At 50.1% G+C, this 26,841-nt stretch overlaps 1 protein-coding gene across 1 annotated transcript; it reads right to left on the bottom strand.

Annotated features, from left to right (window-relative positions):
- Positions 1–8,103: 8,103 nt before the first annotated feature.
- SRP68 (signal recognition particle 68) lies at positions 8,104–25,106 on the bottom strand. The gene is made up of 16 exons (XM_054278940.1): positions 24,941–25,106; positions 22,986–23,052; positions 22,361–22,474; positions 21,271–21,466; positions 19,581–19,663; positions 19,244–19,353; positions 18,434–18,516; positions 18,049–18,189; positions 14,680–14,778; positions 14,340–14,404; positions 13,886–14,045; positions 12,386–12,480; positions 12,040–12,169; positions 11,545–11,620; positions 10,670–10,722; positions 8,104–10,248 (listed from the first exon to the last, which is right to left on the bottom strand). Exons 1-16 carry the CDS (start codon positions 25,086–25,088, stop codon positions 10,021–10,023), a joined length of 1,848 nt encoding a protein of 615 aa, XP_054134915.1. The 5' UTR covers positions 25,089–25,106; the 3' UTR covers positions 8,104–10,020.
- Positions 25,107–26,841: the final 1,735 nt, after the last annotated feature.

The raw sequence follows: 26,841 nt of genomic DNA on the forward strand, positions 1-26,841 counted from the left end.
AACAATTCTCAGTCCAGCAAGCTTTTGGCCCAGGCTCAGCACAAGGTGGCCCTGTGGTTCCCAGGAAAACACTGAGGGCTCAGGGCAGGGGGGAGGTCAGCAGCTCCACACAGCATCCCAGGAGCCCCAAACACCAGGATTCACTCGGGACAAACCCAACCCAAAGATGTGGGTCTGAGGCTCTGCCCAGCCACCCTGGCTGCACCAGACCAGGCTTTGCCTCGGGGCAGCTCTTTCCCCTCTCTGTCAGAGTCCCAGGTGGTTCCCACTGAGCCCAGCAGCAGCCTGGCATCCCTGTGGCTCCTGGGGATGCCATCCAGGCTCAGAGGGGCTGCCCAGCCCCAGGGCTCAGACAAAGCCAAGTTCAAAGGTCCCCACAAACCAGGAGCCCTGATCCAGCACAGATCCCACAGCAACACAGGATCTTACCCAGTGCAGGACCAGGGAGGGAGGGCACAGGAGAAGAGGGGGGTCACAGCCCCCACATAAACACCAGCGAGACACCAGTGATGCCAACACAGGTTTATGGTTGTTCTTCACCTGTTTTGTGAGGTCCAAGGACAAACCAGGACCAGAGGAAAAGGCCCAGGATCCACTGTCCCTTCCTGGGTGACCTCTTTGTCCTCTTTAAATTTAAATCACACTTGTCTCAGGAGAGAGGGGAAGACACAGACAGGATGGAAAGTGGTTGCTGAGAGATCACCCCTTTGCCATTGACATCCCAGTGATGCCAGCAGTGATGCTCTGTGGCCAGAGCCAGTCCTGTCATTGGCATTCAAAGGTTTTGAGTGACACAAAGCTTTGCCAGAGATGAGAGCTGAAAGCATTTGTGCCTGATTTTGTGCCCACACAAAACAGAAGCATGGGACAAGCTCTTCTGTGGGGGGCTGCTGTTTGCATGGGCCAGGAGGGGATTCATTCCCTGTCACAGGAAACTAAATTGGACAAGATCAAGTGCCTGTAATCCCCTGGAAAACAGCCCCTGGCACGTGGAGGAAGTTCTGAGGATTAGCACCAAGAGCAAAGCCAGCACACACCAATGCAGCCCTCTGCACAGCTCTTCCCCAGCCATCCATCACCTGGAGCAGCCTGGAGCCCTGGCTGGGCTCCCCCCCTGCACAGCTCCAGCCCAGCACCTTCCTCTGCTCTGCTCTGTGTAACCACACACTGCTGGGGTCCCTGCCCTGTGTCCCTGCCTGTGAGGAGCCCTGGCAGGACACAGCATTTCAGGTCCCTGCTGTCAGCCCGTGCACACACTGACACATGCCCTGGCAGGCAGCAGCAGCCACACAGACAGGACAGACAGACAGACAGGGGATCATCTCTGGCAGGAGAGCATCCCCTTGGCAGGGCACCTGGCTGCTCACAGACCGTGTGAGGCACCAGCTGGGAGGCCAGGCCAGCTCCTGAGCCCCATGCAGGAGCGATGCTGAGCTCCCAGCCTGCCTCAGCTGCCTCTCCCTCGCTCAGCCACACAGGGAGGAGGACAGAGCCCATGCCAGGGGCAGCTCCTGGCTGCCTGCTGCTTGCCCAGCCCTCAGCAAAGCCCCATCCCAGCCTCAGGAGGAAAGGCTGGCAGGGCAAGCCAGGGGATGGCTCTGGGGTGTGGGTCGTGCCAGCCCAGCAGCCCTGGCACAGCACCAGCCCAGGAGTTTCTGCTGCTGCCCAGCACCTGTGGCACACAAGGAACGTTCTGCTGCTGCCAGCTCGGCCTCCCCTGCTCTGTGACGGACACCAGGATGTGCTCAGGGGAAGGGGAAGGCGCTGCAGGAATCCTCAGGGGATTATGGCAGACACTCACACTGGTGCCAGGCACTGCTCACTCCACATCCCCATGGGTTTTGCCCAGACTGGCCCGAGCCGTGCCAGGGCAGAGCTCGGTGGTTAACCCAGACCCTGCAAGAAGCAACAGGCAGGGAGACCAGTTCAACCAGTTGTGCAGCCCAGCCTCCCCCACAGCAGCACCTGGCACTGGGAGCTGGGCATGGCCCACCTGCCCCAGTGCAGCTGAGGCCTGGGCACAGCCCTGGGAGCCATCCTGAGAGCACTGCCAAGGGTCCCCTTGTCCAGAGCACCAGAGCACCCAGTCTGGCGCCCCAGAGCACCCCAGGCTGGCAGCTCCATCTCCAGCAGGATCACTCTGTGCTGCCATGGGGACCAAGCTCTCTCCTGCCAAGCTGGCAGAGCTGCTGTCCCCACACTGGGCAGGGCTGGGCAGCTTCTCCTCATCCCAGCTGTTCCAGCCTGGAAATGCTGCCACCAAACCAGAGCTGCAAAGCCAACCCCAGAGCAGGTTGTGCCTTGCCCAGGCTCATTCCAGCTGGGCTCCAGCTCTGTTTGGGGGCTCAGACACATCTCCTGAGGGAACAGACCTGGGACTGGCTGCTCCTGCAGGGCTCCAGACACAACAGGAGGTGGTATGGGAAGTCACAATCACTTCACTCGTTTTCCAGAGCAGGATTCCTCCCTGTGGCTGGGAACTGTGCCAGGATGCAGATTCCTGGTTTTGCAGGGCAGTCACACAAGAGCAGCTGCCTCTTGCTGCTCACCCAGCTGAGTGGTTGCCTGCAGGGACAGATTGCAGGCACAGCTGCCATGGGGGCCTCGGGAGCACAGAGCTTTTGAGGGCAGGAAGATTTCAGACCCATCCTGGGCTCACCCGAGAGGCTGGCAGAGGCTGCAGGATGGGTGCTGTCCTTATCAGCTCTCTGCTGGGTTTTACAGAGGGGATGGCAGGTGAACATGGCCCATAAATGATTTCCTGTTACCTGTGAAGACCATTTGCATTCTTGGATGACAATGAACTCGCCTCCCCTGTGCCTCTCCCTCCTGAACACCTCTGCACACCATTCCTTGGGATCAGTTTTCCTCCCATTTCACCTCCTTGCTTTCGAACTTTTTCATTCTTGAACTCTTCTCCCTGGGACGTGATGCAACAAAATCAAAGCACTGCCCAAACCTCCCGTGTCATCACACACCCAGAGCTGCTTCTGGCCAGGGGAAATTCCACTTTTGAGGTCCTAAATGACTCTGTAGAGTAGTGGGTGCCACAGCAGAGCAAGGGAAAGACCTTTACAACAAATTTAACCATTGGGAAGTAGGAGGAGAAGCACAGGAACAGCCAGTGAGCACAGATGCAATGGGGGGGTTGGGGTTTGTTCTCCAATTGTTTGGAACCTGGAAACAGCCTAGAGCTGTTTATAAAATACCTATGGAAAAGCAGTTTGTGCATCTCCTCACCCTGTAAAGCCCCTGCTCACAATGACCCATATTTACACCCAATGAAACCAACCCATCTCACCAGCAGCTCCCACCAGCCCATCCCCATCCCCATCCCCAGGGAGCCCCTGCACCCATGGGGGATGCCCTGCTCCCTGGAGATGCTCCTTGTTTGGCAACAGGACCAGGCCAAGGCTTACAAAGGACACCTGATCTTTGCAGCTGGAGACTGAGCCTGCAACACTTGAGCTGACCTCAGCCACAGGGAAACCCTTCTGAGGGTCCCCAAAGCCATGGGGAGCAGTGGGGGATGAAATCACAGCCCCCACCCCACCTTGGAGGGATCAGAGCCTGGCTGCCCACACTCCTCAGTCTCTGGTTGCCCTGCAAGGGCAACCAAGGCCAGCACACTTTCATACAATTCCTATTCCAGCCCTTTTCCCCCCTTGTGGAGCAGTTTTCATACTCCACAAGCCAAAGTGAATCTCCAGAGCCTCAGAACAGCCCAGCTGAAAAAACTGCTCCACCACTGGGACAATGGGACACCTGATACTCTGGAGTCTAAAATTACTGGGTCCTCAAACCCTGTTTTGCTTTGCCTTATCTTTGCCAACTGATAAGCAGAGGGGAAGTGCAAAGGGATCCTCCCTCCAGGTGGAATTAAGCCCCATTCAAAGCTCCCCAGGCTCAGCACCCTGCCAGGGGTCAGGGGGCTCTGGATGCAGAGCCAGCCCAGCTCCAGGGATCTTTCCCCAGGAGCCAGAGGAGGCCCAGGCCAGCACAGCACACATGGGCAGCCCTTGTCCTGCTCCTTTGGATCTCTCTAAGTACAGGGGACGTTCCCACCACGCCATCTCCTTAACAGCCCGGTCTCAGGGCTGTTGTAGACTACTCATCCTCAGACCCTTCAGACATCAAAAGGAGCTGCCTGCTTCGCACCCCACGGCCTCTCCAGCCTCATTCCAGCATCCTGCACCTCCTTGAGTTCAAGCCCCAGAGCTAAGGAGCAGGACATCAGGACAATTCCCTGCAGCAGTTAACGCCTTAGCCTCATTTTCCTCTCCCCAGAGGATTAGCAAGGCTGTAATAGCACGAAATAAATTCACTAATGGCAGATTCTCAGGACACTTTGTCTGGAAAACTTGCTTGTAACTTACAGGATGCAGCCTGCAAATTTGGCTTTATTATCCAGTGACACAGCTGAGGAGCTGCTCCCTGGCAGAGTGATTGGATCTGAACAAGATGTGTCCTAGATCATTAACGAGGCAATGAGGTAATTAAACACCTGCCTGAGAGGCAGCCTTCACTCTCATGGCACAGCTGGAGAAGAAACCCATGGAACCAGAGTGGGAGAGCAGAGCTTTTGGAGTGTTTCTTTCAAAGCTGCTTTGCCCAAACAGGAGTGCCCTGGAGAAGGGACCATACCCTGCAAATGCTGGGATGAAGCACCAGGTGGGCAGCCTGTGCTGGGTGATGGAAAGTGAAATACGAGGGCAGGTTTGCTCCCCACACTCAGGTGCAAGGCAAAGGCCCTGCAAGGTGCAGAATACCTGCAGGATGGTGGATTGCAGGTGGTGGCCAACTGAAACATGTCCTCACAGATGTTCCTGCTTGGGAGAACAACTTCAACAAGGAGCTGGCTGAAGCAGGAGACGCTCAGAGGGGCCCAGGCTGGAGCAGCCCATCCAGCAAGACCTGGAGGCCCTTAGGGGGGAGGGTGCTCACACCAGCTAGGAAGGATCAGATACCCTCCAAACCAAACCAAGCTCCTGGAAGGGCTCTGCTTGCACCACAGGGCTATCAGGGAGAGGGGACAAATCCTTCCAGGGTGACTAAGGCAGGGCACAGAATGGTGACAGCCCCTGCAAAACACCTCCCAACCCATCTGTGAGGGCAGAGGGTGCAGCAGCCAAGAACATTTGAGCCAAGGGGGCTCATACCCCAAACTGCAGCTTCCAGCCCAAATTACAACCACACATAAACCTCCTGCAAAGCTCCAACTGTGAGCTGCTGTTGCCTGATTCAGCAGCAAGTGCTTCTGTGTCACAGGCAGGGACCAGAGCAGGATGAATGTGTCTGCCACAGCTAATTCTCCATGGCCAGACCTCACCTTCCCCGACTTAATTTGATGCTCTGAGAAAATTAGACGCTCTCCTGCTTCTGTGGAAAAAGGCAAGCACTGAAGGTAATTCAGAGGCTTTGATGCTGCTCTTCAGTCATTCGGGCACCACAGCCCCGGCACGGCTCCCTGCACTGACCACGGGCAGGGACGGGAGTCACTAATCCTCATGCACAGCGTGTGAGCCTGGGGCAAAGCGCCGAGTCTGTGCTGGGCACAGACACAATGTACTGCAGCCCAGCGAGGCAGGGACACGATGGTTCCCACAGCAAGAATTCTGACTTTCATATCGGCAGCACCGATATGAACCGTGCTCAGCAGTGGAGGGGTTTGACGAAGATCCCAGCCTGGAAATGCCCAGTGCACGCTCGGAGCTGGAGCGATGCATCCATTGTGGATGTGAATGGACGGCACTGGGAACATGAAAGCTGCGCCCAGGGCCGCCCGCGCACAACAGACATGTAAATAACACCCTTTGAAAGTGGTTCTAAACCTCTCCTCTGAGCCATTACTGCCTTTTAGGCCAGAGGTGGGAAGGTTTTCACCTCAGGTCCCTCCCAGCAGCCCGCGGAAGGGCAGGGGATGGACACAGCCTCCTCCTTCGCAGGCGGAGTCTGCTCTTGGGCTCAGCTCTGGCGCTGGAACCGAGCGCCAGCACTGAGATGCTGGTCACAAAGTAAATCCATAAAGCACACAGAGAGTGAGCACATGGCGGGGTGGATGCTCCCGAACGAGGAATTCCCTGCTTTGGCCCAACCCCGCAGAGATCCCCTCCCCGTGGGCCGAGGGGCAGCCGCCGTGGCTCGGCCGGATCACTGTGGCTCGGCCGGAGCACCGTGGCTCGGCCGCCGTGGGTTCCCCTGGGCTGTTGCTCTGCCGCCGTGGCTCGGCAGGAGCGGGCCCTGCTCAGGCCCAAAGCAGCGCTCACGCACAGGACAGGGGCAGGGAGGGGCTGCATTCCCACCGCTGCTCACCCTCAGTGTGGTTGGGGTGAGCCCAGCACGAAGCTCGGCTGCCGGTGGGGCCTGGTGGGGCCTGCGGGAGCAGCTCCGGGGGGGTTCCGGCGCACCGAGCCCTGAGAGTGCCAGCGCTGAGGGGCCGCTCCCAGGGGGACGGGGATCGGGCAGAGACCCCGGGAGCTCAGCTGGGCCGGGCCGGGCCGGCAGCTGCAGTTCAGCACCTCTTCAGCCCGGAGCAGGGAGGGAGGAGAGGGCAGAGCAGCCGGGCAGCTCCTAACGCTGCCCCAGGCTGCTCCCAGCCCCGCTCTGCCGCGGTCCTACCACGCATCCCTCCCTCCCACCCGGCTCTTTTCCTTGGCAGGAAAACCGACCTCCAGCTGCTCCTGTTTGAAAACAGCAATCCCATCCTGAAGGAAGAGGAGCAGCCACAGAGAGTATCACATTGAATCCCTCCTTAAGTGAGCAAACACCTCAATCGCACCTGGATGCAGCCCACAGGGTACCTGTGCTCTCAGGGCAGTTCACAAAAGCTGTGAGGGAGCACAGGAACCCCTCAGCAGATGCATCTTCTCCCAAGGATGAATTCTTTCCCACTGCAGTTGGACAGGGACTTCCCACTCCTCAGCTCAGCAGCTGCCAGCCAAACCTACAACCTGCTGCTCCAGAGACAGCCACAAAGGCCACAGAGAACTCCTGACAGTGTCAGCCTGGAGTGACCCACAGCTGGAGCAGCTTGGATTAGGCAACAATTTTCTAGCAACACAATCCCTTGTTTAAAACACCCCCAACCCATTTTCTAAAGGAGGCAGACACTGTTATTTAGGAGCTCCCAGGCCAGACTGTTGCAATCCCACGTGCCACCTTTCAGTTCTTTCACTGCCCAGTTTGCCTCATGCTCTGTCCCCCATGAGTCCCTCGAGACCCATCCAGTGTCCCCAGACCCCTCAGAGTGCCCAACCAGAAATAAACATTGCTCAGACACAGGTCTATCACTGGTGGTGGAGTGAGGGCCGTGATGAACATCTCATTCTTATTTTAATAAATGCAATGGTACCAGACACGGCTAGCTCAGCCTGTAATTAAAATTCCAGTGCTAATCCCAAAGATACTCCATAGGAAAAGTTGATTGAAAGCAATCTTCTTGACCATTCTGCTGGAGTTTCCTGTTTTGAGGGCAATCACGTGGCCTCCTCGCCAATTAATTCATGGAAAGAGCCCAAGCGCTTTAAAGGAGCAGCAATGAAAGAGCAGGGCAATGAGGAAGCTTCCAAGCCCCACAACGTGCTCTGAACCTTGCCCTGGCTGTTCCAGGCCCAACACCCGGGCAGGCCCAGGGGAATTGGTTTGTTCTGCACATCAGACACTTCACCTGCCTGCCCTGTGCCCCTGCAGCTCTGTAAGCCCCACCTGAGCCAGCCCAGGCTCCACTGCAGGGCTAAAAGCCTCGGTTTTGTCAGTCTGGTTTGGTCTGCATCATGCAGGTGACTTCAATAACAATTTTCCCCTCTCATTTACATTTTTAGGTTTCTTTTCTTGAGCCTCATCAGCACCTTCCATGATTTAAGCCACACCACTGCTCACAAACCCCACTCCATTCACTTTCCACTAACATTACACCAAAACAAACAAGCCAAGCACCTCGGAGTGGTGTTATCTGAGCCTTGGGGAAGAAGAGACTCCTCCAGAGCTAAGTGGCCATTCCCCAGGGGTTCAGCAGCCCCAGGAGATGGTGTGACCTCGATCTTCTGAGTGCTGGGGAGGCAGAGTGCTCAGTGTTCCTAATACAAACTACACGCCTCAGAGGTCAGGCATAAAAGTTTATTGTTTTCAAATTCCTTATCTGCGTTCAACTCATCAGTTCCCTGTCAAAAGACATTTGGCAGAAAGAGGCCAATGGCTCTTAGGTTGTTGTAGCTGTAACTAGAAAGTGGCCACAGGAGTTTCCCTGGAATCAATCCAGGCACAACACAGAGCTGTGGAAGGAAAGAGTTTGGTGCAAACCAAAGGAGAACATGGCTGTGATTTGATCCAAAAGCTGAGAACAGCAGCTCAGCTGGACACAGGCACCAGGAGAGCTTGGTCACTGTGGGCCTAAAAGGAAATGGGCTTTAAGGGGAAGAGAAAGCTGCCAGTCAAGACCAAGTTTTCTAGAAATTGCCATCTGATGAATAATCTTCCACATTTCTTTCACCTGTACACCTCCCTTTTTTCTGTAAAATGCCCCTGGAATCCAGAGGCGAAGGGAACTGGCTACAACACCAGAAATTCCCATTTTGTTTCCATGTTGCAAAAATTAAACACAAACAAGTTCCTCCTCCCGCTCCCACCTCTTTCTGAGCACAGAGTTCTTCTGTACTTTGAGAACTCACAAATCAGATCAAACTGAACAAAGTGAACATTCATATTAAAATAATGGGAATTGTTAATTCCCCCATTCATCTGACATGCACCTTGCAAGGAAAATTCCCATTACAACAAAAGTCCAATAATTCAAAATGGTCCCGTTTCCAACCTTTACTCCAACGCCTACAAAAGGAGAAAAAACACAAAGTCCAGACAACCAGAACAAACTCTTGCTTCACCTGTCAGGACAGGCTGAGTGAAAACCCACACAGTGCTGGTGGAATCTTCCAAATGCTTTATTTAGGAACAGTTCTGCCCATGTGCTGTGGGTTTTTTCCCTACTGAATTGATCACAATTATGAAATTATCTGCACTTTCAAAGTGCCCATCCCCGTGGCACCTGGGTGCTTTATAAAAACGCTGTCTGGCATGACAGAGATGAATTATCACTCACAAACCTACTGGTCTGCTGTTCCTTATCCCTCATTTCACGTGTAGCTACTGACCAGGGACAAGAAACAAAGCAATAGATGAACTCCAGAAAAAGATCATCTTGTTTTCAGACAAGGCTTAGATCAGAGACAAAACAAACACCAAGACCCAACTTCCCAAGAAGAGCAAGTAGCTATTGCTAAAGCCACCCATGAAGCTATTTTCCCAGGAAAATACTTTCAGGAATAGGTTCTATACTGTATGGAGGTATTTAATGAAGTGTGTGTATGAATAAAGAAGGGTGCTGTTGGCCCAGAATACAAATTCACCGCCACAGCAGGAGTAACCATCAATATTTGATGTTTGCCATCCTTATTCATAAGGAAAGAGGCTCTATTTTGTCATTTCAGAATGTTACATTCTTAAAAAATATAGAGACTTCTGGGTTGAAAGGGAAGGAGAAGTTGCTGGCTTGGCTACTGTTCCACAGCCATTGTGTGGAAGCCTCACCTTGCTGGTTTAGCTCTGCATCTACTTCTGCCTCTATTTCCCAATTACACCCCAATTTCTAGATCAAAAAACCAAATAACAGTGTCAAATTATGGGACAGAGGCAGGAATCAAATTGTATCCATGCCCTGGTCCATGGTGAGTAGATGTGTACCAACCCTGGACAGGTCACTGATCACAAACTTCTCCAAGCAGAAAGGAATTTCTCTGTGCTCCAGGTTATTTTCAGCTATTTATAGTGTATGTTTGTTTCTGAGTAATTGTTTGTCTTTAATACACTGGGAGAGAATGTGTGTGCACAGACATGAACACAGGACACAGGGGAGAAGATGGTAAAACTTCCCTCTCTTGGTTTCAGGTGCAGGTATTTGTGTCCTAGAACCTCTTGGAGCTTCTCCTTCAATACAGAATAAAACCTCTGTTCCTCTGGGGGTCCTGGTTAACTTTTGAATCCAAAAATGCCCTTTATATATCCTGTGAGGCCACTCTTGGCCTTCTGCTCCACCTTGTCCTCCAGAGGTGGGAAAGCAACATGGTTAAGGGCCAGGTCAAAGAACAAGGGTTTGCATGGAATGGGCTGGAATCCTGGTGGGAAGTGCACGAGGCTGACTTGCTTGCTGACGAGGGAAGGATCCAGGCAGAAAGTCTCAAACCGTTCTGAGAGAGGCTGCAAGAGACCAAGGCAGGGACACAAATTAAACCCCAGGCACGTCAAAAGGGTCAAACATCAAACAGGACTGAGCAGCAACTGAAACAAGAGAAGTTCAAGCTCCTCTGTGAGGCCTCTGAAAATGTTTTAAGCTCCTGTCAAAGCACAGCTGCAGGATCTCTGGCAAACCCTCCCAATGTGCAGAGAGAAACCAAATAAAGCAAGCTGCCACTGGGAGCTGCATCTGCCTCCCAGCTCCCACCCCACTGTGTCAGGTACCTTCAGCACCCAGCCTAATAAAATCTCCTAAATACACCAGTCATGACCAAATCTTGATCAATGTGACATTTCTTGTGTTGTGAGACACACTTAGGTAACAAGATAAAGGTGATGGTCATTAAGAGCAGAGCTGGAATTTGCCTGAGCTCTTGGCTCTTACCTTGCCATCCTTGACCTGAGATGGAGACTCAGTCTCATGAGGATCATTTGCATCTGCAAAATTGAACAAAAGGGGGTAAGAATAACAGGCTTGACCTTGGTGTAGAGTAAGATTGTCTCAGGAAGCAGCTGTGCCACAAGCTTAGCCATGATCCTTGCTCTCTGGGATACACAGGACAATATTTTCAGCAGAATCAACTTGATTTCTAGAGTAAGCACCACACACACTCATCTAGAGCCAACACAGCCCTGCAGTGGTGGAGTTTCCCTATCACCCTGCTACAAGAAGGTCTGGAAAGCAGCACAGGCTTTGAGTGAAGCACACAAAAAAAGATGAGAACACGCCAGAGGAGGTCTGTTAAAGCAACATTAAGGCAATAAAGGAGGCAACACACTCCTTGTCCTGGATTCCCAGCAGCAGGCACAGCAAAACCAGCAGCCCAAGAAATCACAAAGTTCATCCATCCCCCAAAGTTCTGCTGGCCAGGCTGACACTGACAGAGAGAACATCACTGCTCTCCTCTTAGTTCACCCAACCAGGCAAAACTGGGATGAGTAAAGCCAAAGTGTCTGCAGCAAAAAATGAAACACTGAACTGTTCTGTGCAGGCTTCCAAAGTGGGTGCACATCCCCAGGAAGGGTTTTAATATCTCTGGGCAGGGAGCAAGATGCCAATGTCCAGCCACTGCCTGCCTACTGCACTACACACAGATGGAAGCAACCAGAACTGGGAGAAAAGTACTTTTCCAAAGCCTGAGTGAACGGTGATGGAGAAACCTTTGGAACTTCAGAAATGAAATAAAAGGAATGAAATAGCTGCAGGGGCTTTGGTCAAGATACATTAGAGCTGAGCTCTAGTATAGTTGTGTTACTCACCTAAAATAGCTGCTGCTTGCAAGGAATACTTCTCTGCATTGACTTGAGTGATGAGATCCTGAACATCAGGCAGCTCCTAAAGCATTCAAGAAAATTATTTGAGAGCCTGAAATGTGTCAGTCTAAGAATCAGAGCAAAGGTAAAACCAGACAGAGTAAGAACTAAGAAATTAACTCCTAGTGTTGATAACCTTTCCCAGAAGGAGAAAAGCTACAGTATTGTGCTTCAGGCACTACAGAAGTTGTATAAGAGAAAATGCACAGGTGAGAAAAAGTGGTAAATTGCTTTGGAGTCGGTGCAAGTCTGTCCCTCCTCCAAGTGGGGAGCTGAAGTGTTCCCATGTCACAAGAAGGTCTCTGCTACAATGACCATTACCGTTCTCCCTAGTTAGAGATCACTCTTGAATTATAATGGCCTGGCACCTAATGAATATTAACAATAAATATTGGGACAGAGCTGTTTCATAAAACCTCAGCTTCAGGACTGGGCTCGTACCTTCAGGCTGTTCCTGTGAGCTCCAGCTCCCGACTGAACCTCGCGCGCGTATTTCAGCACCCTCTCGTACAGCACGAGGGCTTCACTCCACTTCTTCACCAGGACATAGGACTGGGCAATGAAGAAACACCTGCAACAGCCAAGAGAGCATTCCTGATGTGTTTGCTGTCCACACCTTTTGCCAACTGAAATGACTGGCAATAGGAGATATCTTATTTTCCCTTTAGGAACTGTCTCAAAGGACAGAGGAAACTGCATCAAAGGCCTGCACAGCACACAGAGCTGTGCAATGAAACTTCTGAAAGTGTCACATGTGCTAAAGAAAACCTGGATGTTTCTCAGTCACCTGTAAGCTTTGTACACAAGTGTCTTCAATCCAATCTCCTTTTGGAAGTTCTTGTCCTCTTCTAGGCCAGGAAGTTGTGTGAGTTCCACAAGGTTCTGTGCAAAAGAGAGACAAAATAATAAATGCAGGCAATGCCTTCCTCTGGAATCTGCTGGTCTAAGAGAAAGCTGACCCTTTTGACAAGTCAACAGAACACTCCCAGGGAAATAGTTTCCAGTTTTCTAATCATCAGTTTTCCAACCTTGTGAAGGACTCTCATTGAAACTTGTGCAAGTTGCCCTCAGGACAGACTTCCTGACACAAACAAGAATTAGGACAAAGACTCCTTAAATTTCACATGAACTAATTCTTTCATAAGGCATTTCCCTCTCCCATTCACAACTGCTTCAGCCACAGGCTCCCTCAGTTAACTGCAGAATTATGGGAGAAATGGAGAACCTGCTTATGAAGAACAAGTATTTTTAGCTGCTACTTTCCCTGGCCAGCAGAAACTGCAGCAGCTCTAAGGGTGCTGCACAAGAGTCAGAAAGACTATTTTAAAACTTTATTAGAGTGCACAACAAAGGACACCCATTCAAGCAGCAGGTTCTGCTCATAACTAAAAGAGGTTTTTTGTGTTTCATGCAGATGTTGAACATCTTTGAGGCACTTGAAGGTACTCAGCTACTCTTCAGACTTCACGGTAGCTCACTTACAGTGCTGTATTTCTGCAATAACCTTTTGTAACACTCAGGTTTCCTACCCATGCACATCCTGTTTATCCTAAACACACAGTTAGTGTGTTCTCTGGCTGGGCTGCTGTCCTGGGTTGACAATATGATGCTTTTATCCCCAATCGTCTCATTCTGTTTATGTTGAATAATAAGTTTTGTACCTTTAAGAGTGTTCCAGAGAGTGAAGATGGGGAGAGAAGAAGTGTGCAGTTTGTTTCCAGACACTGCACTCCTCCCCCACATTCCTGCTCCTGACTGTGTTGTGTGCGGACAGACAGCGGGACAGAGCTCTTCTTTTGCTTTTTAGTTAGTGTTAGCTAGCTGAGGCAAAGAAGTTCCCTGGACTGGTTTTTTTTCCTTTTCTTTGGACCTCTTGAAACTGCTCTGGACTGAACACCCAGGAGAGCACCGGCAGCTGCAGCTGTGGCCCACCGGGCCGGGCCTGGCCTGCGACAATTCCAGCACCGGAGGGACTGATCACAGACTGAGTGAGCTGAGCTTCAACCTGGGGTTTTCTCAGTTTGTCATCTCTTTTAGAGTGGCAAGGGGTCTCACTGTTTGATATTGTTTTGGTTTTATTGTTTAATAAACAGGTTTTTTCCACCTTTCTCCAAGGAGGTATTTTTTCCTCCCGGACCAGTTGTGGGGAGGGGCCGATTGGATCTGCTTTTCCCACCGGAGCTTCTTTGGGGGATTCTTCCCCAAATTTGCTCTAAACCTGGACAGCAGCTGAGCTGGCTGTGTTTTCCCAGAGGCTGCAGAGCTGGCTGTGTTTTCCCAGCAGTACCTGCAGGATGATGTCGTAGAGGCGGATGAGGTCCTGCGGCCGCGGCGAGCGCTTGCCGTCCTCGTCGGAGCGCTGCTGCTGCAGCAGGGCCTTCTGCAGGGACTTGGCCATGCTCTCGTTGCGCTTGATGGCCGTGGACAGCTTGATGTAGGTCAAATAACTGCCAGAAGAAAGAGAAATCCCATCAGCACTATCACAGCTACTCAGATATTACTCCTCAGATATTACTCTGTGTTCTGAGCTGGTGGCGGAAAAACAGCTGGGAGGTCAATGTGAGAGTCTGGAGGGAAATGTTTACAAAGCTCCCTGAATCAGATCCTTATCTGTACAGTCATCCTTTGGGATCCCAGAGGCCCAGAACAAAAACCCATAAAACAAAATCAAACAAAATAAAATCCTGACATAAGAACATGGCTTCTTCACACTAGCACTGGCAGCAATGTTTGCCTGTTACCTGTGTAAGTACTGGATGTTGGACACCTTCCCAGAATCATTTTCCAGAGAGTGTTCTCGCTGCTTCTGTGGGCAATGGAGATAAAACACTGCATGACTTACTTAAAACTGGCAGCCAAGGGATGAAAAACACAGAACAACTCAGGGTTTGGGTAAGCCATGGAAGGAACAGACTTCTAGGCAAAAGAGGGAGGGCTTCTGCACTGCTATTCCCTCACTCCAGAGGGAGTAAATTCAAATTTTGCAGCACTTTATTAAAGAAATCCCAGCAAGCTGAACACTAAACCACTCCCAAGGAAACATGGTGTCAATGGAAGTAGAAACTGGTGTTTGCTGCTTACCTGGTCAGGTTTCAATTCTTCCCGAACTGCCTGAATGGCATCTCTGCACTCACTGAGTAAAGACTCAAACAAACGTTCCTTTGTCTCCTCATTTTCTGCCTAAGAGCAAAGGAGATTCAAGAAATCAGATTTTTTTTGTACAACGCATGAATTAACTGAGGAGATTAAATGAAGTTTCTCCCAAATTATGTCTTTAAGGTCCATGGGTAGTTAGAACTCCAATCTGTGCCTGTCTGCAACATATTCTTGGGGGAAATCTGCCAGAAATCTTGGGGAATGCAGTTGGTGCTGAGAACTGAACAGCAGTGAAGGCCCAGCAGACACAGCTCAAGGCCTCATTCCTGCACCAGTTACCTTCCTTCCCAGTAACTCCATTCCCTCCTGGATGGCACCTGCACTGCCCCCTGAGCTGAGGCTGGACTGCACTGTGGGAAAGGCCCAGCAACACAAGAGCTGAGCAGCCCTGAACTGGCAAACTACCAATGCAGACAGCTCTTGTTATGCTGATTTAATGTTCCCATGTGGTAAGAACATGCAGATGATTATCTTTTCTCCACTCCCACTCCAGCAATGCTCACAGTGGCAATAACTTGCTTGTTTGAAGCATCTTTCACAGTAACCCTACATTTCAGCAGCAGGAGTGACCGAGTGCTTTTCTGCGGTCACCATAAGTTTTGTTAAAAAAAAAAAAAAAAAAAAAAGTGAAGCAGCTTTTGGCCTTCTGCCCCAAAACCAGAACTTGAAAACAACTTTAAAAAACAAGTTGAAGCCTGATCTCTGCCTAATTTATTGGCATATCGTGTACCCAATTAAACAAGCTCCCAAACCGAAACTCAGCCTTTATTCAGATGCTGAAGGAAACCAGGTGGAGATTGCAAGACTTGCAATGATTCAGTAAGAAAAAACTGCTCAGAAGCAAACCTCAGCCTCAGTGATTGAAGGAAAATTCAAGAGCACCAGCACCATGTTCTGCCACTCTCATCTCATGTAACAGTCTAAGATGAGCTTTGCTGCAATAAATTTGCAATTGTCAAAATGAATAAAAAAATGGCTAAAACCTTGCTCACTGTTAATCTACTGTACAGCTCTGCAGACTCTACCTCTCCACTTTCCACATTCACATACCCAATCAGAAATGTTATTTTTACTCCCTCACAAAGCCTCAGGTATCCTGTGATGGAGGCGGTTTTTTGGGTTTGGGATTTTTTTTTTTGTTTTTAATGTAAGATTTGCTGTGAGAATTTTTAAGGTGGGACTGGCTCCTGAGAATAACCAGAGACAAGTCTGACTGCATTCTCAACCTCACCCAGAGCAGCACAGCAATTTCACTGTAAGCACAAAAATGAAAACAGACACAGCCAGATCATCATTCAGGCACAAACAGGGCAAGGGCTGGGCCCTGCAATGAAACAAAGGCTTTCCTTTCCAAGCAAAAACTCCCTGAGCTGATTCTATGCATAAATACACATGTTCTGATTTGGGAGGTAGATATCAGATCACAGGACTGAGACACAAGTGCTACAGCTGGTGATACAACTGTCCTGACAGAATTGCAGTTTCATCTTAGAGGGTTCATGGAAACCAATCCCACTGAACCCAATCCCAAAAATGTGGAAGTGCTCAGCTGTCAGATTTTCTTTGGTCTAAACCACTGTGTAACATCTCTGACAGCTATTACCACCCATTTTTGCTGCAATCTAGAGATGAGAATCCTTGAGGCAATAGCAGCTAGGAGCACACCTGTGTCATGCTGCCCTGCAGCTCTGTCACTTCTACCTGGGGAGAGCCACCGGGCCCTCAGTCACACCTTCAAATCCACAAAAGGACTGACACAAGCAATTTTAAACCTGGATTCCTGTTTCAGTTTGGCTTATTTGTTCTGCTCCTCCCATCACCAATAAGGCACCAAAGGCAACAGTATAATTGCATTGGGAGACTCCATTTTTACACAAAACAGACTGGTTTGACTTCTAATTAAACCCTGCAGAGCACTGCTGTTATGTCAGGGTTTCAGCTCAGCGAAGATGAGCAGAAAGGTGCCAAAGATCCCAGGAAGCACCATTCATTCACCTGAAGCTGGAGTGCCCATCACAGCTGACACAAGTGCAGAACTGCTGCCAAAAAGGCAAGTTTTAGCCCTCTGGGAATGTAAACAGTGCTGCTGCAATGCTCAGCTCTCACCAGTCCACTCAACTCTGTTTAGTCACAGCTTCCCAGGAATGCAAAGCAAGAGGAGAACAAATTCAGGCTGTTCTGCCACTGCTTTAGGGAGCAACTAAACTGAGAAAGTCCAACTGTCAGCTGCCAGGATTAAGTTAAATGAGGGAACTCTTGAGCTGTACTTCCACCTGCTGGCCACACTTATGTGCTCCCTGAAACCAAATCCACTCAGTGACATCCAATTCCTAACACTATGGGTAACACTCAAGTTTCCCACTCCTAATCACACTCCTCTCACCACTATCCCCTGCTCTGGTCTTAACCCTCTGTAGAGCTTTTGTTTTATAATTCTGTTTTTTATTTATCATAATTATTCTCCTGGAGAGATATAAGGTTTTTAATGCTGCAAAATCCCCATTTTTAGTGGCAACAGTTATTACTGAAGATCCTATCACTGTCTTTTAAAACTCTGAGTGTGTATACAGCCACTGAAAAGCAGGATACCTCCTCTGGTCACCACTTCCAAGGAAAAAAGTACAAGTGGAAAACTTGACTACAATACAAAATACATGAATTGTACGTGCCACTGCAAGTTCCAGTGAGCTGGATTTCAATAAACCTTGTGTGTCCTTTCCAAGTCAGGATATTCCATGATTCTATAAAGTGCTTCAGAACTATTACATGTGAAATTTATTTACATCCTGACATTTATTAATCCACTTCCTGCTTTTGAAGATTTCCAGAAGTCAGTAAGAGAATGGAATAGATCTCATAGTACCTGCTAAGCCTGGCAAATGGCTATTTGTTGCTGAAGAAAACATGGTCAATATGTATTTTCATTTTGGCTACTCTGAAGTTGGAGCATTTGAGCAAGATGCTTAAAGAAATTAGAAGAGTAATTCAAAACCAGTTACTCTTAAAAATGTAACCTTCATTGCCAAGTGATGCACTAATTATAGTGGTTATCACCCTGCTGCTGGAAGGCAGCCCAGAATATTCCTAGGAGCAAGAATACTCAGAACAGATCTCCCAGACTACTCCACTCTGTGAGAGTTTACAATCAGTATTCCCCCACTTTTACCTTCAGCCTTCCAGCCCCAAGTTTAAAAAAAACAAAAGAGATTACTCAAAAGCTTTTAGTTCAGGTGCCAGGTATTGCACAGAAGGAAAGAGGATGGAAGGGCAGGGTGGAGAGGGCTGCTGAGTTACCTGAGCAATCGCTGCCTCGTTGTCAGCCAGCCCCAGCAGGAAGATCCTCACTTTGTCAATCTTCACTGGGACAGTTCTCCCTCTCCACTCCACCTCACTCATGGTGGCTGCCTGCTTTGCCCGAGTCTGGGTGATCAGTGCCTGCACAGAACACACTGAGCTTAGGAGCTTCAATTTACAGGGGTGCAAAACTGAACCTCCTGAATTCATGTTTGATTGACTACTTTGAAATCAAAAGGCTTTTTGGGAAAGTGTTGTTCCCACAGAGTCTAGGCTTGCTTGCTCACTTCTGTTCCATTCTGGCTCTTGAATGTTTGCTGCAGCAATATTCATGCTCAGCACAGTAATAATGAATATTTCAAGCTGAGGCATGCAAATAAATTACCTCCAGTTTTTCTGCAAGAAGACCTTCAGTGCCACCAGACCTCAGTCTCATCTGCATCAACTCATTCATGGCAGACTGGTCACCTGAGAGAATCAACAAATTGGTATCACATTTCCATTTGACTTCAAAATCACTTTCATATACAAAAACTAGACATTACATTTTATACTGGCAGTTTAAGGACAAGCTTGCAATTTTATTCTGACTTCATAGGCAAGCTACCACAAACTGTTATTCTGTCTTTCTACACATAACCACAGGTGCTGTTGCAAAATGAGGCCCCTTCTGTGTCACAGACATCTTTTGTGAAAAATCCTTTCTTTAGGATTTTTCCCTCTGCTGGGAAGTTGAGGCCCCAGAGAAAGAATGTAAACAATGGTTATCTGCTGCTGTGGAACGCAACAGGTGCATCTGTGATTGGCCCATGTTGCATGTTTACAATTAAGGGCCAATCAAAGACAAAGCTCTCTCGGGGACAGAAGGAGAGAGCTCCTTGTTGATTCATTCCTTTTTCTATTCTTAGCATAGCAAGCTTCTGAACTTTTCTCTCTATTCCTATTAGCATAGTCATAATGTATTATATATCATAAATTAATAAATCCAGCCTTCTGATCATGAAGTCAAGATTCTCATCTATCTCTTCACCCCTGAGGAACCCTTGCAAGCCCGGCAACACTTCTGCATTGCTAAACTGTCCCAATACACAAGCAGAATTTGCCCAGAATATTATGGCCTCAGTGTCACTTAGACCAGGGTTTAACTAAATGAATATTGCTTTCCTGGGAACAGATTAAGCCCCCCTTCCCTTACCAATGTTGTAGGCACAGTAGCGAATGTTGGGCGAGATCTCCTCCACACGCTGGTTGTACAGCACAGCTTGTTCTTCTGTGAAAGCATTGGCCAGCTTTTCATAGATGGTCCTACAGCAAAGGACAAATATTAATATTGCAGTGTGTGTCACTTGTGAGGTGCCATCCTAAGGGAACAGTTTGTGTCTCTGCTCTGGAGGATGCTGTTTCTTCAGCAGCACCTCCCAGTTAAGCACAGTTAACAATGCACAGAGTTAGTTATGTTAGTTTAGTTATGTACATAACTAAAGTGATCCAGCACTGTTTCCTGAAGGAAGCTGGTGAAGGGAGGGACTCACTTGCATTTGTTGAAAGCCTCCATTGCTGCCTTCCACTCCTGGTGCTCGAAGCGCAGCATGCCGGTGAGGTAAGCCATGTACGCCTGCACACAGAGCAGAGCAAGGTGTGACAGTCTGTCCCAATTCTCCCTCATCTGCCCCACAATCGTCCTTGGGAGACCACTGAAGAGAAGACCCCCCCCCTGTCTAGAATATCTGTCTCTGAAGGAGAAAAGTGACACGCCACGGGCCCTGAGACCTGAAAGCTCAGTGTTAAGCTCTTGTTTTCACAGGAGTGTTTGCTGTATGCTAAGAAGAGGGGACTGTGCCCCGTTTACAACAACAGCAGCTCTGGAAGCTGTCCCACCTCTCAGCCTGGCTGGACTTCTCCTGAGTTTCAGGTGGTCTCCCACAGAAGACCCTCACCTGTTTTACAACCACCGTGACAGACAGACTGAGATGTAAGGAGCCTCTCCATCAAGGACTGAGACATGAAACTCCTAACAGGCCCCTCCGCTCCTTCCAAGGACTGGGACTGAAACCCCCAGCCCAGGGTGTGTGTGGGGGAGGCAAGCTGACCAAAGTGAGATGTTTGCCTGCAGGTTGTGACCACTGGAGCAAGAAAACAATGGCTGTCATTTACTGCTGAGAACACAGACTACCTGTTACATCTGTTCCCTATTGTATCTGTTCCCCCTCCTCATAATTTTCAGTAATATAAACCTCTGAGTTAGCTAGAGCCTTTGAGATCTCCCCAGCATAACAGGTGGATCCTCAACTGGACTGGACCAAAGGACTTCGTCTCTGCGTTGGTAGCTATATCCCCTCCCTTTCTCTCTCCTCTCTCTTTCTCTATCTCTATATTTTTCTCTCCCTTAATCCCTCTATCACATTTTTGCTGCGGTTATTTCAATAAAACTGCATTTGATTTGATTATCACTGCAAACCCCCTTGTACCGTGTTGGTTTTTGCACTCTGAGATCACTCCTACGAACCATCAGGAAATCTGTCCACTAGGACAGATCCTGACACAAGGTCACGTCCCCCACCAGCAGCACAACTGGGGCCACCTTCAGCAGCAAGGCTGCTGTGACTCCTGCAGGGGGTGACTAAGCCTTGCCCTTTTCACTGGGGCTTCCCACAGAAGACAACTGATTTGGATGACAGGTTACAGCTACCTACATCTTCTCCTTTAACTGCTGCATTTCTAAGGAAGCACAGAATCATAAAATGGAATCACAGAATGGATTGGAAGGGAGCTTAAAGATCATCTAGTTCCAACCCCTTGCCATGACAGGGACACTTTTCACTAGACAAGGTCGCCCAGAAATTAAAGATATTTCTTGTTTGTTATGCCCACTAATGGCCCACTAATGTCACACAACTTTTTTCCCCAGCAATATGCTACACAATGGCAGTTTAATTAAATGAGTACAGCACTGCTGTTCAAAGATTTCACAAGAGCTGTTTCCTGTTTTCCAGAAACAGAACCCCCAAATCTTGCATTCTAGGTGGCTACTTCAGCACATTTAACAAAAAGGTAACTCAGTAGATAAGCAGTTTCTTAGGCTGTGTTGCACCATCTCAGCTGCACTCAATTCTTTGTACTTTTATTATCTATTGAGAGACAGCAATTATTTCTTCACCCCAAATTCCAAAGTTTTCTTGTTCAGCCCTTACTGTACAACAAGAGGGAAGCATCAGTGGTTACCTGAGCTTCCAGCTTAGTCTTGGCATCCACCCTGTTGCTCTCACAGAGCCTCTCCAGCTCCTCAGCGTGTTTCACAGCTTTGCGCAGCCGCGACAGCAAATGGAAGCGCTTGCGGGGCTCCGTGTTGGCCTCCTGCTTCAGCTGCATGGCATAGCTCCAGGCCCTCTCTGCATCCATCAGGATCAGCAGCAAATACCTGCAGGGCACACGAGGGTGCAAGGGACAAGAATGACACTCAGGCAAGAGTTTTATCAGCACCAGCTCTCTGCCATTTGGTCTGCCAAGTTCAGTACCAGTAGTTGGTTAGTAAGAGGCAGATGCTTTTACTTCTTAAAGTTCTAAGCACACAAAGTCTTGATATTCCTGACTAGTTTCTGCTGTGTTTCTCACTCAGAAGTGTAATTACCCCACTGAGGAAGATCATTATGTATCATTCTGTAGCACCACAGACACTACAAAGATAAGTGATTGTCATTTTAGGCCACTCTTCAAACTGGTTCAAAATGTTCTTAACAACACAGGTGAATGCAGCATCGTGTGTTGTTTTATCACAAGAAAAAACAAGACAGGAAACATTTCAAGTATTCCTAAAAGATGGGAAGTGAACCCAAAGTCCTGGCTACCCTCCACATATTCTCTCAGACGAGCATTCTGTCAAATTTAGAAGATTCAAGTAAAACTTGCAGTGCAATATTTCTGTTCAAACAGAAGGGATTGCATCTCTAACCCCAACCTTGCTGGCTACACTCACATTACCAGCATTTCCATGGCTACCTTGCAACAGACCTGAATAAGCATTTCCTCTTCAATGTCACAGGAATTTACTGATTATGAAAAGAATCCATTTTAGCAACTATGAGGGAAGAGAAGGAACAGGTTGTTACTGCTCCTTCTTGTCCCACTGGATCTAAGCAGTGTCTCTTGCACCTGCACTACAGCCTGAACTTTTATTAATATCAACAACACACATCTCTGAAAAGAAACGCTTTGGATGATATTGCACAAAATAGTTTTCCACCTGAAACAGAAATTACTGAAAGGAAACTCTTCAGTACCATACTGAATTCTCAATTCCATCCAGTCCCTGTACCTGTTGTCTGAGAGAATCTCTTCAGTTACTTTCTTCCCAGTGAACTTGTGTCTGTTGCCCATCTTGAAGTTGAGAGTTTTGCGGAGCCGCCTCAGCCTGCGGGAGCAATAACCCCTAAAAAGAGACAACCACAGTCAGAGTTTGGCCAAAGGACAACTCTGCTTCTGTTTACTGCTCTATCCAAATAGGAAAAAAAAAAACTAAGGCTGTACCAGGCAATGTTTTAGCAATTAAAACTCCATGTGTGACATATGGTAGCTCAAAAACTTCCTGTAAAGCAGCAATGAACAGAAAATAAGGTTAGAGAACATGTAGTTATTGATAATCTTGAAAAATCAGGGTATGTGGTCATTACTAGCTGCTTTATGTGTGTTTATTGAACACTGAGCTCTGGAGGAGTACAGTGCCTAGCAGGGAGCTGTGAACACAAGCTCCTGTGGGCAGTGCAGATGCAAGAGCCAGCACAGCCCCACCACAGTGCAGCCGAGGGAGATCAGCACACAGGGCCCCACGTGGAACAGCTTGTCAGGGGTTTCCACCTGGCAGCTGGGTTTTGCTGCCTGCTACAGGGGGTTTCAATTTAAATGAAGTGTAGCCAAGGCCAGGAGCAGCCCCCAGCACTCACCTGTACCTCTGGAAGTCCCCATGCCTCAGGCCGTGCTGCTGCTGCGACTCCTTCACGATCTGCAGGACTGCGGCTGCCGTTAAGGGACACTCACAATGCAGGGCACCAGCTCCTCCTCCCACCCCAAAACAGCAGCAGGGAACCCACAGAGCCCATCAGACAAACACACTCTGAGCACTGGGGCACCCCAAAACCTCCCAACAGCAGAGAGCTGATGGCTCTAAAGCACCTCATGAGCCCAGAGCTCCTGCCTGCCAGCACAGACCGAGACAAACCTCAAGCACCTCCTGCAGACACCCACGGGAGTGCTGCTGTCACCAGAGCTCCCTTTGGGATAAAGACCCCTCCAGGATGAGACACCTGGCCACAGGACCTCCCCAGCCACAACTGTGACACAGATTTGTAGGAAAAATTGTGGTAGAGAAGCTTTCCTGCCCAGAAATGTCCCCTCGCTCAGGAAATGAAGAGAATCACTGCTGCCTGCCCAGCACAAACAAACAAACAAACAAACAAAGTGCCTTCTGAGCACAGAACTCATAAAAAGAGTTTTAGGAAATAACTGATTTTCTCAATTTTCAGCACGTTTCTAGTGTTGCTGCAACAAACATCAGTGACACAAAGCACTGCCCTGTGACCTGGGGCACCATCACTCCATCAGTTCCATCCAGCCTCCCCATCCTGCAGTGGATTGGCAGAGCTCCTGCACTTCCTTTATTCCCTCAGATATTCCTGCCAATAAAACCATGCCACATTCTAGTAAATCTGATGGCTTTCATTCAGTTTACAAGACAGGTTATTTTGTGAAATAAAATCTCCACCACACACAAAAAACCTCTGTGTTTTATATATTCATATTCTAAAATTTCCCTTTTAAGCTTTACCAAGAAGCCTCTAAAGAAAACCCACAAGAGAAAACCAGACTGTACAACAACCTCAACAAAAGAAAAACTACAACTCCACCTAAAGAAACCACCAAACATTTAAAGTTTAAAATGCCAGATGTCTAGCAAAATGTTTTCTTGGGACTACACCTAAAAGAAACTCTCTGAAGCATTAAAACCCTGCACCAATAGTTATTACACTGAATTATTCTACATTTGCAGAACAACCCAGTCCAACTGCAATGTCTCAACACAGATCTCCTCATCCCTGCTGCCTACCCAAGATTTTTTTCACACTCTCTTTTACTCTGCACAGTTACTTGCTGAATTCACACCCCCTGAACTTTTTTATTTTTTCACTGACTTAAACATTCCCAACATCCCCAGGGCAATTGCTATGTCTGCACCTTACCCCACACTTACTGACTACACAACACCTGCCATGTGCCACGTGGAAAATTGCAACCTGATTTCCCCCGGGCTTCCCTCTGACCCAGAAGATAAAACAGCCTGATCACAGCTGTGCAGCTGGACTGGTTTCACGTGGAAGTTTCAACTACAAAACCTCCATGAGTTTTACACGCCGAGATTTCAGAAGCACTAAATCTGCAGGAGCCAGTCTGCCACCTCAGCGCACCTGTTAAGGTTTTTTAAGAATTAATCCTCACTTCAAGCTGCAGTTATCACCACGAGCAGCACATGGGTGCCCTGCTAAGGGTTTTTTGGGTATTATTGCTCACTTCAAGCCGCAGTATCACCAGGAGCAGCTCACAGGTGCCCTGCTCGTACCCGGCCCCGCTGTGGAGACTGCCGCCAGCTGTCCCGGGTTCGGGAGGAGACGCAGCCCAGGCAGAGCGCGATTCCATAAATCAGGAAAGCCAGCCGGCCTTTTATCCCCACCAAACCCTCACAGGCCCAGGCCAGCACCGCCCGCAGCTCCGGGGTGTCCCTGTCCCCGTCCCCGTCGTCCCTGCCCGCCCCGGCCCTGCGAGCCCCGCGATGCCGCCACGTCCCCCCGCCGCCCACGGGGCCGGGCCTGCCACGTCCCCCCGCCGCCGCCGCCGCGTAGGATGCTCTCCAGGCCCAGGCTATCGCCGAGGCCGCCGGGCTGCGGCCCCGCCGGCCGCTCGTTCTCCTTGTTGTCCTTGCCGTCCTTGTGCTCCTTGTTCTCCTCCGCCCCGGCCCCGCGGCCGCCGCCGCCTCCCTGACGCTCCGCCGCCATCTTGCAGCGGGGCCGCGGCCGCAGAGCATCACGGGCCGGGAGCGGCCGCGCGAGGGCCGCCGGGAACGGGGAGGACCCGGGGGGAGCCCGGGCGGGGAGCGGGAACGGGGGAACCGGGACAAGGAACGGGAACAGGGATTGGGGGGATTCGAGACAGGGAACTGGACTGGGAACGGGGGAACGGGATCGGGGGGAACCCGGGACAGGGAACGGGATCGGGGGAATCCGGGATAGGGCTTGGGAACGGGGGATTCGGGACAGGGGGAATCCGGGACAGGGAACGGGATCAGGATCGGGGAACGGGGGAACCAGGACATAGAACGGAATCAACGGGAACATCCGGGACAGGGAACGGGATCGGGGGATCCGGGACTGGGATCGGGGGATCTGGGACTGGGATCGGGATCGGAAATGGAGGAACCGGGACTGGGAACGGGAATGGGACTGGGGGAACTGGGATAGGGATCGGGATCGGAAATGGGATCGGGGGAACCGGGACAGGGAATGGGAATGGGATTGGGAACGGCAGAACCGGGACAGGGAACGGGATCGGGGGAACCGGGACAGGGATGGGAGGATCCGGGATGAGGATCAGGAGAATGCGGGACAGGGATCGGGATCGGGGGGTCCCGGGGCCGGGTCCCACGCAGGGTGCGGGTCCATCCCCGCCCGGCCCCTCCATCCCGGGCTGAGCCCCCGGCTCCGTCACTGTGCTCTGCCCCAGGGATCCGCAATGCTGACCCCAAATCAGCCCCAGGAACCCTGCCCCGCTCACCCACCCCAAATCAGCCCCACCCAACACCCCAATGCTGACCCCAAATCAGCCCCAGCAGCACTGCCCCGCTCACCCACCCAGAACTGACCCCAAATCAGCCCCCAGGGTGACCCCCCCCTTCCTGGCGGTGCTGTTGCTGCTCCGGGCAGCCCTTGGGAGAGGGGCTTTAACCTCCCCCGGGCTGAGCGCTGAAAACAAATCCTCCACTTCCAGCAGCCTTAGCCCCTCGGGCAGTGCAGCTGGGAAAGGAGAGACTGCCCTTATCTCACCTCATCCCGGAGCTATTTCATGCTGTAAGCACCAAAGACCAGGTGCTTTGCACGTGGGGCTGAATACCTCATTTGGGACAAACACCAAATTTATTTGAGCACCTCATGGTGACATTTACACGAACCCCTATGAGTACAAACTGCTCCAAGAGCTGCTCGTGCCCCCAGACCCATCTTTGCCACCCTGGGCTCTGCCTGCCTGGCTCACTTTGCTGTCACACTCCCAGAAGCAATTTGGCTTCTCTCCCCCTCCAAGGGCTCCGCTGTGACCTGTTCTTCCTGATTTCAAACTTCTCCTTTCCTCTCATAGACAGCAAAGCTCAAAGGGGAAAAAAAGGAATAAATAAAAATCAACCATGTCCTCAAGTGGCAGCTTTCTGTGCACATGTTTTAAACTCTTCGCTCCAGGCTCCCAAAGCATCTCCCAGGGATTCATTTCATTCCCAATCTGAACCCAACTGTGCTCCAGGATGATGCTGAACTAAGCAGGCAAAGCAATTAAAGCCCATTTTACAAACAGCAGCTCCTCTCTTGCATCTGGGGCAGTTCACACAGGCTTGGCTTAGGCTGGCACAGCAGCACCCACCCTCAGGTGCCCCAAAAAGCACCCAAAGGACCTAATTCAGAGTCAGGACAGCCACCAGGTGTGGCACAGGAACATTTCTGCCACACCACCTTTCTTGCACACTGGCAGGAAGCTTTGCTGCTC

Source organism: Melozone crissalis, unplaced genomic scaffold (assembly GCF_028551555.1).
Source record: "Melozone crissalis strain CALT ecotype California unplaced genomic scaffold, PUWL_Pcris_2 ptg000026l_1, whole genome shotgun sequence".
Lineage (NCBI taxonomy): Eukaryota > Metazoa > Chordata > Aves > Passeriformes > Passerellidae > Melozone > Melozone crissalis.